The sequence below is a fragment of the Diabrotica undecimpunctata genome, chromosome 4 (genome assembly GCF_040954645.1).
Source record: "Diabrotica undecimpunctata isolate CICGRU chromosome 4, icDiaUnde3, whole genome shotgun sequence".
Lineage (NCBI taxonomy): Eukaryota > Metazoa > Arthropoda > Insecta > Coleoptera > Chrysomelidae > Diabrotica > Diabrotica undecimpunctata.
Genome location: NC_092806.1, coordinates 96,943,515 through 96,963,115, shown reverse-complemented (window position 1 = coordinate 96,963,115; position 19,601 = coordinate 96,943,515). Strand labels below are relative to the sequence as shown.

The following is a 19,601-nucleotide window of genomic DNA, read 5'->3' as shown; positions in this document are numbered from 1 at the left end:
CTACGACGACCAGCATCTGTATTCCTTCTTTGAAGACAACCGGTTTCTCTCAGTCGTCGTTCAGTACTTACAAAAGTCCTGGCATTGGGAATATTTCTGTTCGGATACTTTTCTCTGTAGCGTCTTACAGCGGCAGCAGCATTTCCCGAACACTAAAAGTATGTCTTGCCATCTCAGAATTTGAATAGTGTGCCACATTGCGGGCAAACAAATTTAAAAATATAGCAAAAGAGACGTGTTAAACAAATTTCACTGTCGAGTACAATAAAAGTGTAGATAAAATAAATTAATTGTTATTAAACGTCACTGACAATTCATAGACTACTTGAGATTAAAGTGTTGTTGCTAACACAAGTGTCAATTCCAAAGCATACTTGATGAATATTAAGAAATGTAACGATTACAATAAAATACATGTATACCTTCGAGTTTAAATAAATCGAAAACGGTGATATCTATCGAAATATTACAAGAGCACCTTTTTTGCGTAGAAAAGTCTAAGGAAACAATTTTTAAAATATTTTTTTAAAATATGTATAAATTAAAAAACATGTGACGCAATAACCCCCACTTACCCTCCAAAACTACCCTGTATTAATATAGGATGTGGTAGGTGGTGACATGAAATTAATTATCCTTATGTCTTATAATCACTCCCAAAATATGAACTGCTTATTCAAAACCGTTTGGAAGATATTTGAAAAAATAAGAATTTCAATTCACCCCTTTAAAGGGTTGTATCTCCCTTATTATTCAGTTTTATAAAAAAGTGTACATAAAGAAGTACCCTTATTTTTGGACGTACTATGAGCTCTAGAAATTAATGTACATAATTCTGGACCACCTTGTATATATATATATATATATATATATATATATATATATATATATATATATATATATATATATATATATATATATATTATACATATATTTATGCAATGCAAATTAAAATATTATGTTTATCTATTTTATCGCAAGCAATTATTTTTGCAATTTAAAAATGTTTAAGTGTAGCTTCAAATAGATAATTAGAGAAATAATGGTTACGTAACAATTAAAAATACGTGAGAATAAATTTATTATGAAAATAAAAAGATACAGTACGTATTACAAGACACGGGACATTAGTTACCACACACTTTTTTTAAATTTGTTGGCTGTTCACAAAGTAATAGCAATCGTTCTTTTACAAAGTGTGTAATAATATATATATATATATATATATATATATATATATATATTGATTTATATTGATTTATAGTATCAGCAATCGGTCAGGAAATAAAACTCTATTTGTTCAGTCTCAATATAAATCTTATATAATTATATAATTACTATAAATCAATATTTAAAACAGTACGGTCGAAAAAATAATTTGAAATATATATATATATATATATATATATATATATATATATATATATAATATACATTATATATATATATACAATATATATATATATTAATATATACAATATATATATATATATATATATATATATATATATATATATATATATATATTGTATATATATATATATATATATTAATATATATATATATATATATATATAATGTATATTATATATGTATATATATATATATATTAATATATTTATATACATATATATATATATATATATATATATATATATATATATATATATATGTATATATATATATATAATATATACATTATATATATATAATTTATATATTATATATATATATTAATATATATATATATATATATATATATATATATATATATATATATATATATATCTCTAGGGTAACGGGTACAGTTGTTGGCCGGTCACTAGTGATTGGCCACTTTCACAAAAATCCGAAATATTGAGATTTTCAGAAAATATAAGGAAATAAATTTACTTGCATTAAAATCTGGCAACATTGCTGTATATTTGGTCTAGCTATCATCTCTCTCAGTTAAAATTATCTAGTTGTTACGGCGTGTGTTGTTTGAAGCTTAACAGGTGCATCCAGGTTTAAGAGTTTTTTAAAGAATTTGTTAAGGAAGGCTATTCACGAGGTGAGTTATATTGGCTAATAGTATTATGTATCTGGGTATATTAATATTTTATGGCGATTTAGTGGGGTACATCTTACATTATCAATGGTTTTAATATTTAAGTTATGCATTTTTGGCGGTAAATTTGTAAAAATATTTATTATAATTTAGACTTTTTCAGCCTAGTTTGGTCCAAAATAAGATATTTTAAACATTTTTTTTCTTATTTTTTAAGGCAATAACCAGTGGTTGGCCGACTAAACCACAGGGTGGCCAATAACTGTAATGTGTAATAAGAATATATTTTTGTCCGGATTTGTATTTATAAAATTAAAATCGTTTTAGTTGTTATAAAATTAACGCTAATGTGGGCATATTGAATTAAATTTGAAATGTCCGTATTGTAGCTAACATTATTACTAATAAATAATTTTTATTTTTAGAATCAAAAATGCCAAATATCCGGAAAGATAAAACGTATCACAAACAATATACAGAACAAGATCTTCAGCCTGCTTTTCAGGCAATCGAAAATGGCATGAGCCAACAAAAAGCCGCTGAACAATTTAATGTGCCAAGAGCAACATTGCAGTTTAGAGCAAGTGAAAAATTTAATGAAAAAACTACCCTTTTTGAAGACCACCCTTTAAGAGTGGAAGATATACAAGACTCGGTTAAAGGTTTTCTTGACGCAAATCTACGTGCAAATCCTTTTACTGACAATCGTCCCGGAAGAGGTTGGTATAGATCCTTTTTAAAGCGACACCCAGATTTAAGTGAGAGAACTCCAGAAGCAGTAACGGCAGCAAGTTCAGTTGTGTCTGAAAAAGATGTAAAAAAATGGTTCACCGGTGTTCAAGAATACTTGCATCGTAAAGGTTACATTGATATTCTTCACGCCCTTCACGCCCCCAAAGACCCTTCACGCATTTTAAATGGCTTCCTCTTATGTCCCAAAAATAAACGAGTGTTGGCTGTAAAGGGAAGCAAAAATGTATATCAAATAGAGCATCACTCCAAAGTTAATTTGACGGCTATGTTTACCTTTACAGCATGTGGATAAATAACAGCACCAATGATTATTTACCCTTATAAACGAATTCCTAGCAATATTTTAAATACCGTTCCACGAGAATGGGGCATAGGATGTAGCGATACGGGATGGATGAAGAATGAAAACTTCTATGAATACATAGGAAACGTCTTATATAAGTACCTAGTTGCGAAAAACACTAATTTTCCAGTTATTTTGTTCACAAGTTTGTTCACAGTTTGTATTAATCACACTATTTCTATGAAAAAATCAATAACATATGAAGATTTTGTAGACACAGTTAGAGTCTCAAAAATATTATAATTTCAAAGTTTGGATAATTGCGAAGAACTAATTGGAGATTCAAAATTGCTCTTTAATATATTTAATTTATTTCAAAATACCATAGATCTACCCATGATTCAGACCACAGAGACAAGTGGAATCACAAATGATATACAAGATACCTCTATCATCACAGAAACCCATATATCTTCAGATATTACACTTAACCCTGTAGGTGACAATGAAATCATATGCAACTTACAAGATATTCCTGTTATTACAGAAGAAAATCTACTTTCGGATTTTCGAATTCAACTTCCAGAAAACGTTGATATTACATATAATATAAAAGATGCCACAGAAGATACAATGACAGAAGATATTCAATCGACATCCAATAATAAACTGCCTTTAGTTAATCAAGACAACTCATTATCTAAAGAAATTGACACCTCAATCAACAAATTCTTTTTTAGCCAAAAACCCCAGAAAGAAAGGGCAAAAAACAAACAGAAAGGTTGCCTTTCGTGCTCACTTCTTCAGATCGTCAAAATGCAGAGAGGCGTAAAATTGAAGAAAAAGCAGAACAAGAGAAAATAAAATTAGAACGAAAACAAAAGCGAATTGACGCAAAAGCAAACAATAAAGGTAAAAAAAAACAGGGAAATCAAGATGAAAGTAATAAAAAAAATTGCCACAGGAATCAATTCCGGGAGCAAAAAATGTCAAACTGTTGTGAAGAATAAGGAAAATGTTACAGTAAATACAGTTGATATTGCAGATACAAATATTTTGAAAGAAGATACACTTATTGATCATACAATTAAAAGCACTACTTTGAAAAGTGGAGTTAGAGTACATATACCAGATGTTGTTGTTCTCAAAGAAAAACAAGAATTGTCACGAAACCAATTTACTGATTCTGTAGAGGAAAACGTTAATCTGCCCACAATTGATAACATATTTTTTGATGCCTGCAACAATATGAATTCATCAACTTTGAAGACTATATCCCAAAGCAAATGTATAAATTTGGAAACCAGCCAAGAAAAACGTGCTGGTGAGTCGGCTAAAAGAAAGTTATTTTTTGAAACTGACGGATATCCAGAACATGAAAAAATACAAATTCTCTCAGATATAACGGTGAAACAATCAGACGACACCAACCCACCTGTAAATAACCTTTTGTATACAGGATTGTGTTATTCTTGTTCCTATAATAGATCTAAATCAAAAGTTGGAATAAAATGTCTATTTTGTGTTAGAGGCTACCATATTGGTACTTGTGCAAAGAAACAACAAGAAATTGAAAACTTAAATAGTTTTGTGTGCCTTACTTGTACGAACAAAAAAAGAAAATTAGGAATTTTATCAATGGTCAATGACTGTAATTCTATATACCAATAACTATATTTGTATGGCCAATAACTGTGTAGTTCTGTAAGTTTTCAAATTTGTATTTATTTTTAATATACATTATTATTTCTGATTAAAATAACCTGAGTTTTTATGAAATCTGATGTTTCATTACTATTAAAAAACCCTTACAAAATATTTCACTTTAAAAGATACCAATTTACAATTTTAATTCAATTGGTAATTCCTTAAGTGGCCAATCACTCTACCCGTTACCCTATATTGATGTTGACGTATATTCACGTTCACACAAAACGGCTAATGATGATAATGATCGAATTAACAAACTGAAATTATTAACATAGTCAAAAGACGACAATTAGACTATTACGACAATGTTATGACCAATAAAAATGTGAATTAATACCGCTCATAACCAAAGTGGAACTTGGTCAAAAAATCGAAGGTGAACCTAACAAATGTAAAAATTAGAAATTATATCAATAAAAATGTTCTGATATACGATCATGAAACGATATGTGAAACAATTAAATGTGATGTAAATTTCAACAACATTGCTGCCTGACTAATATCGATACTGAGAGCGAAACGAGAGCAAATCTGTGTACGATACCTTAAGTTTCACTATACCTAAAATTACTACTTTTGGATTTAATTGTAATAGTCTCTGAGTTTATTGTTTAATGTTGAAGATAAGTGTGGGTTACTGTTAATCTCAGAAACAAAGATACATTCACAAACTGTTCAACTATTATTGTTATTATTAATTATGCCATGATATTATTTTCAGTCTGTGTTTTTTATCTATTTTAAGATAAGTGATTTTAGCTGCTACAAAAATGTCTGGTTATTCGATTGAGATGAATTTAAATTTATTGCTTTTTTACCGCGAGTACAACAAAAATATTGTTCAAACCATCTACTTATTTTATAGAGATTTCCCGACCACGAAACACCTAGACGTCTCCTTTGTGCTTAATTGTAAAACTAGATTGTTCATGTCTTCTTTCGTTGTGGTAACTGTTGTTTACGCTGTTTTTTTATAACTCCTTATTTGAAAAAATCGAGGGCCGTTAAGTCAGAGTGCGAAGTGGTCTGAATGGTCAGAAAATTATAGAGTTACAAATATTCCTAGTCATTCCATGAAAATGTGCGAAAGAGGAATTGATAGATGAATATGTGAAGAAAACAAATATTCAAAAAATGAGTAGACATGAAATAAATATATTTTATACAAAACATTAAAAAAATTCAATATTTAAAATTTTTCTTTTACGTATCACCCATAAAGGTAGTTACTACAAATGCTAATCAGGTAGAGATATATAAATATGTATTTATTTGAGCAGCAGGTAAAAATCATACCACAAAGAAACTGTAATATTTATATATTTTAACGTGAATAAAAGCGGCGACAGAAACAAAAATATAATTTTTAATTAGTCACTTAAATAACGAAAATATCGTTTATAAAATTACTAAAAAAAGTAGACGTTTTAAGTAATATATTATCTGGAATATTTGTTCAGATAAATAAGGTATTTCGCGGCCAGGTATCTGACAACTTTTTTGAGGTTTATGGACCTCAATAATCAATATGTTTTCTGCAGTGGGTTCGGTGGACTTTTTAAATTATTTACAATTTTAGGATAAAATGCACCATTTTAAGAACTTTTCTTTACCAGTAGTAAAAAGAAAGGTATATTTTACAAATTTAAAGCTAATTATTTTATAAAATACGTTTAAAGCTTTCAAATGACGAATTTTAAATGATGATGTACTAATTTGTTACAACAATGAATCTCAAATCTTGATACATGCTCTTTTCGTTTTACAATATACCTTTTGTTAATAAATTTATTGTTAAATAAACCATGGAAATGGTTTAAACAAATTTCGACAAAAAAAAAATTATATTTCCAGAACGTTTTTTATTGGTAAACATAGAAATATATCAGTTACACTTGAATTTACAATAATTTGTTGTAAATAATAAATAAAACTAAAATTATTCATAATATTTCAACACGATATTATTTATCTACAACTATACATATTTATCAAAATTATATGTTTGCCATATTTAAGTTATTGCTAATTTAACTGTAAATATCTATTCCTGTTTTGTCAAAAAAAACCTTCCTAAAAATATTGTAATTTTTTTTTTCAAAAAATAAATTAATTTACTAGGTTAATTTAACATTAAATTTATTAACAAACGACATGTTTGTAATGTACGTAAAAAATACACACAAATTATAAAAGGAAACGTCAAAATCCATCAGCAAAAACCGAAGAGTATAGCTTGAGTTTGAAGTTCATATTTTTAATTTTTTGGTATCGCCGATTTGAAAAAATGGATTAACTTAGTTTAGAATGATCGTAAGACAACTTTTTTTAAACTTTGCTTAAACTAAGCATTTTGAATATAAAAAATTATTTCTTCCCAGGCATAGCAAAAGTATATATATATATATATATATATATATATATATATATATATATATATATATATATATATATATATATATATATATACATATATATATATTATATATTATATATATATATATTATATATATATTATATATATATATATATATATATATATATATATATATATGTATATATATATACTCCCATAGAATAGCAAAAAAGTTATTCAATTTGTTTATAAGCAAAATATTGCAATGTTTATGCAATCAAGTTTTGAAATGATGGAAATGGTTTTTATTCTGTTTTAAATTATTTTTATAAAATAACTCTGTCTCCCTTGCATATATGCTACCCGTAAAATCATTGTAAGTATTTTTTTTTCTGATCTTTGGTTATGTTATTGCAAAAAAAAAGTTGTCTGAGAAACAAAATGAGTAACTTTTAAACTTATTAATCAGATTTATTGAAAATTAATAATTTTTAGGTTTTTTACACTTTTCTGAGCAAAAAATTAGTAAATCAACATTTAAAAATCGCTTAAAATTGTTTTAAACGGTTTTAAAATCAATCGTTAAAAAAAAATTAAAATCAACATTTTACAGCTTTAACCGTATTTTATCAAATAATTACCTCAAAATTCGTTAAAAATTATTTACTTTTTACTGAAAAATGAAAGTTCTTAAAATGTTGTAGTTTTAGCCTTAAATTGTTAATAATTTAAAAAGTCCATCGAACCCTCTGCAGGAAATATAGAGATTTTGGTTATTGAGGTCCAAAAAACTCAAAAACTTGTCAGACTTTTTTACCTTATTTCTCTGGACTAATAAGTTTTTTCGAATATTCTTTAATAACAATACTAGATTTATTAAAATATATATATTCGTTCTAAAAATTATCAATAAAAAAAAACTTAAGAAGGAACATTCTTTCTTTATCGGTGTATTATTACCAAAATGGACCCAAAAAATCTATTATTTTGCTACTTTTGTCAAAAAAGCATCGGTAAAAATCAGACTAAAAAATCAAAAATTAGTGCGTTATATGAAAAGCGTAAAATATTAACAAGGTAGGGTATTCATCTTTTAACAAGAAATAGAATAACCTTTGTTAAGACTTAATTGGTTTTTGGAAATTTCTTACTATATAATAATTTTGATCTATGTAATTATTGACAAATATACATTTTTTTTAGAGGACATAGGTATTCCTATAAATAGGGGATGTCTGTACTACACCCAATTTTCATTGCTACGTTCCTACTTGCAAAAAAACATACAAAGAATATTTTATTAGATTATAAATTATTACAGATATCTAACAATAAAACACTTGTTTTCAAAACTTCCACAACATTTATTATAATTTATTATTACTATAGCTGTTTCAGCAAAGTGCCTTTCTCAAGTTATCTATTTTTGGTATGTGTTTACACTTAACTTAGATCAGTTAAGAAACTCTGTCGAAACGGCTATAGTGATAATAAATTATAATAAACTTTGTGGAAGTTTTGAAAACAAAAGTTTTCAGTGTTATATTGTTAAATAAAATGAATTTCCTTCAAGTAACGGTTATAACAGATCCAGAGAAATTACAAATAAAAATATTTTTTTGTGACACTCTTTGATACAGGTATCTAACAACAAACTGCTTTTGATACATTTGGTGATAATAATATATAATGAACAAAATATGCAAAAAATTAAACTTAATTATTTACTTATAAGCAATATTATAGACAATATAAGATCGCTATTTGATTTTAAATACTAAAGGGGTGAACCGGCAAATTATATAGAAAACTGACACAATTTTACGGAAAGAGCATAGAAAATCCTTTAAAATAAAAGTTTATAAAGTTATTTTTGTTAATTTGTTACTTAATTAGGTATTTCAAAAAAATGCACAAAAACTTTAACTTTGCTTGATAATAGGGACAATATCACATGTATTCCGCAATAAAAAATTTAAGAAGTTTCACAACAGTTATTGCAAAATTGAAATTGTTTCTCCCAGGAAGCTTTTATCTACGATATTATGCATAAACTATCAGGCCTACTTAAATTTTGAACGTACCGAATTGAAGAGAAAGCCTTATTTTATAAAATTAAAATTAATGATTAAATAATTTATAATAAGTTATTACAATAAGTAATTATAATAAGTTAGTAATAAATTAAATATTTTAAAATAGGTTTTAAAAAGTACCGTGATTTTAAGCTTATAAACATTTAAAATAACTCAGACGCATTAACATATATTTTTTTTTTTATTTAAAATTTCGGCATTTTTGCACGGATTTTAAAACAAAATTAAATGTCCTACGATTATTAGAACCCGATTTAGCAGTATTTTTTTATTTCTAGGTTTTACTATCTCAAAAATTGAATTCATAAATTCAAAATAAAAGTCGCAATATCTCTGGTTCTAATAAATGAAAATTCGTGATTTTTTTAATTTGAGATGCCTCGTTGCATAGATTATAAAAATTCAATCAGTTAATTTGTGAATAGTTTATTTAACTGAGTAATTTGTTTAAACAGTTAAAATAAATATTTATTTTACAAAGTTTTACCTTTCTCTTATTATTATTAGTAGAAAAGGTTATGAAAATATTATAGTTAAATATTTATGTATTATAGTTGTAAAGATTCTCCTTTAAAAATAAATTACACAAAAAAATAGTTTTTGTTTGAAAATGAAGTCTATGCGTGTTAATTTTTCTTGAGTTACGCTTATTATTTTTACAATTACCTTTTTGACTGAAAAAAATTACAAATATATTTTAAACAAATTATTTGTTATAAACTTTGTATAATTATAAATAAAAATAGTAAAATTAGGTATGTAAATTGTTACCTATATGTTAATTATATATACAGATTAATGTCATAATTTTTATTTTTAATTATACAAAGTTTATAACAATTAATTCGTGTAAAATATATTTGTAATGTTTTTGAGAAAAAGTAATTGTAAAAATAATAAGTATTATTCACGAAAAATTTACGCGTATAGATTTGATTTTCAAATAAAAAATTTATTTTTGTAAAATCTATTATTAAAAGGTATTATTTATAACTTTAATACATAAATGTTTAAGTTGCTTATGCAACTTAAACGTTGTAGTTTTATAATGTATGCCACGAGGTACCCCAAATTAAAAAAAAAACATTTATTTTAGTTGATTGGAACCGGATGTATTGTGACTTGTATATATTTGAATTTATGAATTCAGTTTTTGAAATTGTAAAATCGCTTCGCTTTTAAACCCTTTATCTTTGGCGCATCATGGACGGTTCACTTTTTAAGGAATCGTTTTTAAACGTTTGTTTGATCAAATTTGAACTTTGAATCCTTCAAATGGTTGTATTTGAATTGCTTTATTGTTTATAAACAAAGCCCCAGTGAATTTTTGAAAAAAAGGGCTAACTCGGTTTTAAGGGTCATAAGATATTATGGTTTTTTTGGATTTATGTAAAAATGTTAAAATAACGAATACAAAAAAAAACTTAATACATGTTATTGCGTCTGAGTCATTTTAATTGTTTATAAACTTAAAATCAAAGTAATTTTGCAAACCTAATACAATATTTAACATACATTTTTTAATCATTGTATAATTTAATTTGATAAAATAAAGCTTTCTCTTAATTTGGTGCGTTCAGAATTTATGCACACCTAATAGTTTACGCATAAGAACGTTGTAGATAAAAGATTTCCGGGATAAACAATCTCAATTTTGGAATTACTTTTAAATGAAACTTCTTGAAATTTTTAAACCTTTTTTTGCATTTTTAGAAAAGTTTTTAAATATTTTCAAAAAATTAACTTTTGAAGCTAGTTTTGCAATAATTATGAAATTTTTGCAACAAATTAACAAAAATAACTTTACAAAAACTCACTTTTCCATATTATTTAGCGGTCTTCACCTTTAGTATTTAACATCAAATAGCGATCTTACATTGTTTATATATTGTTTATAAGTAAAAAAGTAAGTTAAGTCTTTTGCATATTTTGTTTATTACATAGTGTTATCACCAAATTTATCAAAAGCATTTGAAACATACCTGTATCAACTAATGCCACGGGAAAATCCTTAGTTTTCTGGTCTAAGATATATAAAATGCATACGTTTCTTTATAAGTAACCGTAAAAATAACATCTCTTTAAATTGTTTGTTACATTATTTTAATTAGCACGTATATTTTTATATTATTTATTAAATACACTATACACAAAATAATACTATACCTAATATATAATAATATTAATAATAATAATAATAAATAAATAATAATAATATTGGTAGAACTAAGCAACTACAAATTCTAAATCAAAAAAAGACTGCTACAAGGAGATATATGAATTCTATACGATACTTTCATCAAATCTTTAATAATATGAAAAAGATGCAAGATAAAAGAAAGAAACAATTTTTAAAATCAATCATCAGAATTTACCTTTTGCAGATGATCTAACAATAATAGCCACAACCACACAAAAAAGAAAACTTAAAAAAATGTCTTATTAAATGACCTATAATAACCCAGGAAACGGATAAATTTAGGCTGAAAGTAAATATAATACATATATTCTTGCGCTGTCTGTCCGTCTAAAACCGAAAATCATAGTTCGGAAACAGTAGGTACATGCGATTTCAACCAAACTTTGTAAATAGATTAATACGACGTTAGGATTCATCTGGGGTAGAATCATAGTTCAACTAATTTAGTAACGGTAAACCTATGGCATACTACGGTTACTTCAAATTTGGACCTTAAACACAAAGCAGGAATACATGAGGTAAAAGTAGAAGACAACGGACATGTAGTGAAGAGAAAGACAGACCAAATTCCCAAAATGAAAAAAATATGTAGCGCTAATAATGTCCAAGCATGTGTCAAGAAAAACAAAAATAAGAATCTGTAGTCAGACCAACAGTAACAAATGAATATGAAACCTGGATTTTGAGAAAACCTGTTGTAAAGATAGTAGCGAAAAAGGCTAATATCAACTTCGGTGGAATTGATAATGAAATGGTGTGAAAAATCAGAAAAAATGAAGGAATATAAATTATATACCACAATGCCCGTATACATAAAATAAATAAAGCCACGAAGAAAAGGTGAGTTAGGTCATATGGAAAGAAGTGAAAAAATGTTAAAATTAATCTTCAGATAAAACTAAAGACAAAAAGAATAAAAGTTGGACTACGAAAAAGATGGAATAATAACTTTAAAGAAAACTTAGAAATTATATAAAAGTAGAAAATAAGAAGAACATTACCGGGGCCAGGAGACAATTAAAAGAAGTAATGAGTAAATGTAGGTAACAGCTCTAAACATAATATGGTAGTAAGTCCTAGACCCCTAAATCCCGTTGAGCTAAATAGATTGTATTATATTTTATATTTTTTAAGGAATTATATTTTTTTAGAATTAATTTTCACAAATAGAAAACTTTCACTTAATTCAATTTAAATTAAAAAAACAAAATACTTACTAGTTATATGCGGTATATCTCATAGAGACATCCCCAGTTAATAATCTGCAAAAAATCCACAAGAAATTAGAAAAACAACTAACAATACCGAGCGCAAATACTCACAATATAATAAATAAAGATACATTGCTAGTAAACGGCAACACTATTTTCATCATAGTTTTAAAATTTCGAGTATAAAAAATAACAATATAAGATGGACCGGAAAACGCGTCCGATTGACTTCAGGTACCTATCGAAAATGTTTGACCTCTTGTACTACTAGGCAAATTTCGTACCAGATATAGTTGCATTATACACTGCAAATCTAAAATTTGGAGAGGAGAAAGCTATGATGCAGGAAACAGGCATTTTAATAATCACAAACAAACAAGTTCGCCGATACGGAGTATAATAAAAGCATTTTTTCACCGCATCGATCGATTCAAATGAAGTGAAATAACTAACCAGATATTTATAATTCTGAACACTAACTCCCAGGTACCGTAATTTTTAAAGAAGACGATTTGAATATTGTATTACTTTGCGGTGCGTTGAGAACGTACCTACTACTATAATTTTAGTGTGTCACATTTGTAGGTACCGATATCCGACTGTTCGCAACCGATGTCGACTACTATTTCTTTAATTTTTTGTTGGTCTACTACAATTTTTATTAGAAACATCAATTAAAAATATTTTAAATTTAGTACATATAAGCATTATTTTTATTTATGATTACGAACGTACCAACTACTATAATTTTAGTATATCTAGTTACCGATATCCGACTAGTTCGCAACCATGTCGACTACAATTTCTTTCATTTTTTGTTGGTTTACTACAATTTTTATTAGAAACATCAATTTAAAAATATTTTAAATTTAGTATTAATTATATAACATTATTATAACATTATTTTTAATTATGATTACGAAAAAAAAAAAACAAAAAACGTCGCCCGAGCAGGGACTTGAACCCTGGACCCTTGGATTAAAAGTCCAATGCTCTACCGACTGAGCTACCCGGGCAGTTACAATTGGATGTTTCTTCTGGCTATATTTTCAAATTGTGAAATCGATTAGAAAATTATAATTTATTGTTCCAAATTCCTGTTTTTCTTAACACATTTTTTCAAGCACAATCTATTTAATTGAATTTTTTCTATTATATGCTCTTTCAATTAAGCAATAACGAATATTTTAAATCAATTTTGAAACTCAAATTTGAAATCTTGGGATACAGTTACTGGGATTAGGTAAACCAACAAATAGATTAATGGATAGGTAGGTACTCTATACCTATTCGTTAGTAGAACGTTGTCCCATCCATCAAATTAATCAACCAAATCTCATACATAGTAAGTTTACATTGTACATTACATTTTACCCCACATATTCAGTTCACTTTTTAATTGAAAAAAGTGGACGGTATGTACCTATATTTTGATAGATACTTAAAAACAAACATAATTCTTTACCAGAAAAACGTTTTTTTTTGAGAAATTTGTCAAATTATTAGATGTAAACCAGTGCCGGATTTAGTTCATGGACCGCCGGGGGCTAAGTCATACTATACCGCCACTCTCCAGTAGGTATAGATGCGTCTTAGGTTAACAATTCATTAAAACTATTTTATTATTATTAGGTAATTTATTACAAATATACAAAAAAGTCACAAAGACACAAACTCACAACTTATATAGTAAATTAACATACTTAATTATTTACAAACAAATTTTCGGACTTCCTACTTGCAAACAGGTCGATGATTTTATTAAAATCTAATTTTGTAAGCAGATCATTATTAATATTTAAAACAGCGAACGAATTTAATGTTTCTTCCGTCATCGTATTTCTCAAATAATTTTTGACCCGTTTTAAAGTGGAAAATGATCTTTCACCAGTTGCGTTAGTAACCATCAACGATAAGAAGATTCTTAATGCTAAAAAAATTTATTAAAAATCCTTTATAAAAGGTATATAGTTAAAAAACCCAATCGGGCTATGTCATAAAGACAGAACGTTTTCGGAATCCATATTCCATCATTGGGTTTTTTAACTATAGGTATACCTTTTATAAAGGATTTTTAATAAATTTTTTGTGATACATGGTAGGGGAGAGGGGGGTTAGTGTGGACATGGGGTTAGTGTGGACATAGTTAATTATTTAAAAACTCGCATTTAAATCTGCCGCCCAGTCTGTTCAGGAAGTGACTATTAACGCCACCGAACACCACGTAAAAGTTGGTTGAAATATTTTCTATAATATGGCCGCCAGTGACAGAAAGTGATTTTGTGTGTTGTATCCATTTATTTCACACGGTAAGTAAAATTATACTAAAATTGAAGTTATTGAACTAATTGTATACCTAAGTTAGTGTATGGCTTCTGGAATATTTAATTACTAAATTTGATATGGAATGAGATAAAATTATCATTTTTCGAAACGTCATTCCATTGTTACTGTCAAACATGGCGTTCGGGGTTAGTGTGGACAAATCATCAGCTGTCCACACTAACCCCACAAATGATTATATTTCCAAAAATCATGTGATAAAAATCGCTTTTTTGTTTCAGATGAGGACTTACAGTAGAAAAACGGCGAGAGCTGATATTGATGAAAAAGTTGTAGAGCGTGCAATAAAGGATATCCTAAGAAAAAAGGAAGCTTGAGAAATATTGCAGAGAAATATGAATTGAAAAAAAGTATGCTTCACAAAAGAGTCATTTTGGCTAAGAGGAACCTTCAAGATGCTAATATACCCTCTGGTGATGATTCAGGTAACGAAGATGAGTTAGAAATTGTTAGCTTGAATGTTTCTGGCGTCAATAAATTTCGAGGTCGCCAAATATTTTCTGATGAACAAGAACAACACATTGTCAATTATCTTAAGAAGGCGTCTCGATTACATTATGGCTTGACTTACAAGCAGGCTTGTACCCTAGCTTTTGAGTATGGTAGTGCTCTACAAATAGAAATTCCTTCGAATTGGACTAAAAATAAGATAGCAGGAAAGGACTGGATATATTCATTTATGAAACGACATGGAGATTTATCTCTTAGAAAACCTGAAAATACAAGCATAGCACGAGATGCAGCCTTTAACAAATCCAACGTGGATTTATTTTTTGATAATTACATTGGAGTTTTAGATAAATTTAAAGGAAGGCCAGAAAGGATAATAAATTTAGATGAGACAGGTATACCCACGGTCTTACCACCACCCAAACGTATAGCTGAAAAGGGAAAAAAACAAATAGGAGCTGTGGCCTCTCAAGAACGCGGTGAAAATGTTACAATGTGCGGAATTATAACAGCCACTGGACAAGCAATACCTCCAGTTTTCATATTCCCCAGGAAGAATATGAAAGACCGGTTCTTAGACGGTGCACCAATAGGGAGCATTGGTCTGGCTCATCAGTCTGGCTATATGACTGCGGAATTATTTTTAGAAGTACTAAAGCACATAAAAATGCACTTAAGTGCTTCTAAAGAAAACCCTCTACTGATATTAATGGATAATCATTCAAGTCATAAAAGTTTGAAAGCTATAAACTTAGCGAGAGAATCTGAAATTACTCTTTTATAGTTTCCGCCACATTGTAGCCACAAACTACAGCCGCTAGATGTTGCAGTATATGGTTCTTATAAAGCTGCATTACGGGTTGCAATGGGAGACTGGCTTCAAAATCATCCAGGCAGACCTATACAAATATATGATGTTGCTCAACTGTGTGGTATTGCTTTTCCTGTGGCATTTACAATGAAGAATATAACATCTGGATTCAGATCTGCTGGTTTATGGCCAATAAATCGTCTTGTATTCACCGATGAGGATTATGAAGCTGCCGAAACAACAGATAGGAATCAAGAACCACCAACAGCAATGAACCCAAGAAATCCTGAAGATCCTGAGCGAATATTAGAAGTTGCTTCAATCTCCACAAGACTGCTACCTGTAGCTCCCATTACGCTTTCACCATCAGTAGCAACTACATCAACAGCTGTAATTACTCCTGAGAGCTGCCGCCCTTTTCTAAAAGCAGATCGCTCATCAAACTCCAAAGCAAGAAAAAATAAAAAGTCGACTATTTACACGAGCACACCAGTGAAAGATCAGTTGGAAGCTGAAAAAGAGGCTAAAGATTTGAAGGAAAGACGTGCGCAAGAAAGAGCTGAAATGCGAGAAAAGAATAGAGTGAAGAAATCTCTTTCCTATGAACCAAAAAGGAGTAGGAAAGAATCTTCCTCTTCCAATTCTTCTACAGAAGTAATACTTGAATCAGAGGATGAAGGCTGGATGGGAGATGATGGTCAGGACAACGATATTTTTATGGACAAACAAATGGAGAAAAATGATTTCGTACTTATAAAATTTATGGGTAAAAAATCGGTAACACACTATGTTGGCCAAATCGTAGATATTCGAGATGTGGAGGTACAAATTAATTTTTTAAGGAAAAAAGTGAATAATTTCGTATTTCCCGAAGTTGAAGATGTCTCAGTTGTCGACAAGAACGATATTGTCGGAATTTTGGAGCACCCAGTAGACACTGGCACGAAAAGGCAAGGAAGATTATTTTCATTTAATATTAATTTCAGTTCTTATAATGTATCGTAGTTTCTTTTTGTTAACATAAAGTTTTCAGTATTCCTGTATATGTTTTACTATGCGTCCACTATAACCCCATACTCTGTCCACTTTAACCCCACCACGGGGTCATTGTGGACAAATTATTGATTCCGATTTGAATCAAAATATTTGTTCTATTAAGAAAGATACAAATAAAATATTCACATCGAAAGTTGAGTTGATGTTTACCGTAAATATGTGAGGTAAGTTCAGCAATAAAAATCTTATACATATTTTTTAATTTGCTAATAAGTAAAAATGGTCCACAGTAACCCCCTTCTCCCCTATACAGCCAGCTGCAGGAATTTAGTTTCCGTGTGGATTCTTAATGCTATTTCTACGTTTAGGAAGGTTGCAATTATAATATTTTTATGCAAAAGCTTCATCACAAAAGTAGCACTGTGAGTTGTTAGATTGTTATACTCAACTTGGCGTAGTAGTGACATTATAAAATGTTTTAATTGAATACACTCACTTGCTAGAGATGTATTCAAGTCATTCGAATAAATATTCACTAATACAGACGCTTTGTCTGAAATCACGTTATCCTCTAAAAGAGTTAGAGAAAATAAAATTGAGAAAGTGATGGCAAGATCTTTATAAGCTTTTCCTATAGATTTCAGATTATTTGCCAAATAATCAATTGTTTTATACAGCTCTTGGGTTCTAATCTTATTTTGCGGTGTAAGGATCTCTTCTGTATCTGCTTCTAAGAGCTGCCCCTTTTGTTCAAATAAATTACATTTATCACGAAGGGACTCGTAAAAATGTTGTAATAAGCTATACAAGGACGAACATGTATGTAAGTCCATATTTGCGCTTTGTAAAGATTTACTCGCTAGGTCAGTTCTTTCCAGTACTTCGAACCAAAAGGCAACATAAATACCAAATTCTAACGTAGCCATCTTTTCGTGTAAATTGTTTACGAACAACACTTCTCGTCGTCGTTAGAGGATAATTCTAAAAGTGCTAGGTCCGGTTAAAAAAAACAAATCATTTTCGATAAATAAGATACTGAACCACAGCGTTTTGAAGCATATTTTTTAATATGTTCTTTTAAAAAAGGATCATATTCCGCCAACATCTCTAGTAATCCAAAGTGGTTGCCATTGCTAGTTGAAACAATTTTTTCGTCGGTCCCTCTAAAAGGTACTCCCCTACTAGCTAAGGATTTTATGACACTAATGACTCTTTGTAGTATGTTTCGTCAATATGTGGTCTCATGTTCAGTCTGTTGCCGCAGAGAACCATCGATCTTTCTCATACTCAATGAATTTCTTGAAATAAAACTTTTAAGATGTTCTAAATAAACGACTGGCCTTTCATGACTGTCACATTTTTCTTTGGCCGTTTTTCTGCCGTCAAATTCAGTAAAAAAGAAAAAAGTGCAATTTTCGCTTGAAAAGAGTCGTCAATATAAGCAAAATAAAGAGCCTGTGCTTTTGGAATAAACCAGTCACGCCGAATTCTTTCACCATTCTTTAAAACTTCATAGAATAGTGATTTAGTGCAGTACCTGTTTTGTTTTCCTATTTTCCTTTTTGAAGATTCAAAGTCTAAAGAATTAAGAGCCTGTGTTTTGAATTCTTTCAGCACTTCATCTACACAATTTCTTGACCAGAATTTTGGATCTTGTAAATCAACTTGATTAACACCACTTTCGACTAGAATTTGACGTTCAGGAGAACTCTTTTCAGGATGTAACTCGATATCACAAAGTATGTCTGAATTTGCTGTGGATGAATCATCTCGACGTGATGAAGATCCTGCTGCAAATTTTATTTTATTAAAAAAGTAACTAAAACAGTCAAATAAACCCACCTTCTAAAACATCTGAAACTGTTGCAATTGGATCGTCTTGAAAAGAAGTGCTCGTTGACATACTATCTTGACTGGATTTGGTAAAAAAATCTGAATCTTGGGGGTTTTTTTAATATATTTAATTTTTGTTGTTTTTCTAACTTTTATCGTTTCCAAAATGCACCTCCTTCCTTTCTGCTCATTTTTTAGAAACGTCACGAAAACACTTCACTAATAAATAAGTAAAATTTGAGACTAGTCTCGAAAACTGCGCTAACACGACTGACGACTGACGACATGGCATGTTGGAGCCGGACACGCTGCCGCCAGGCGCAGTGGTGCTGGCCGATTTCCCGGAAACATGAAACGTGTTTTTGTGCGACCTGCTACCGCAGACACGGATCTTATCTGTGACGAGACGAAGTTTTATTACCATGCTATTTCAGAAAATCAAACCAATAAATTTGAAATATCCACATATAGAATTAAGACGAGATGGGAGCGACGTACCGCCTCTCAAA

General features: G+C 28.9%; 1 protein-coding gene and 1 non-coding gene across 2 annotated transcripts in view; both read right to left on the bottom strand.

The window, feature by feature from the left end:
• Positions 1-13,221, bottom strand: part of Ide (Insulin degrading metalloproteinase) — a 163,888-nt gene extending 150,667 nt beyond the window's left edge. The window contains exons 1-2 of the mRNA XM_072529962.1: positions 12,771-13,221; positions 12,666-12,710 (exon numbers count right to left, since the gene is read on the bottom strand). Of these exons, the coding sequence (XP_072386063.1) occupies positions 12,666-12,710; positions 12,771-12,823 (98 nt within the window). The 5' untranslated portion in view covers positions 12,824-13,221. The remainder of the gene's footprint in view (positions 1-12,665; positions 12,711-12,770) is intronic.
• Positions 13,222-13,602: 381 nt separating this feature from the next.
• On the bottom strand, positions 13,603-13,675 carry TRNAK-UUU (transfer RNA lysine (anticodon UUU)). The gene has a single exon. It is a non-coding gene; the product is annotated as a tRNA-Lys (tRNA).
• Between the last annotated feature and the right edge of the window lie 5,926 nt (positions 13,676-19,601).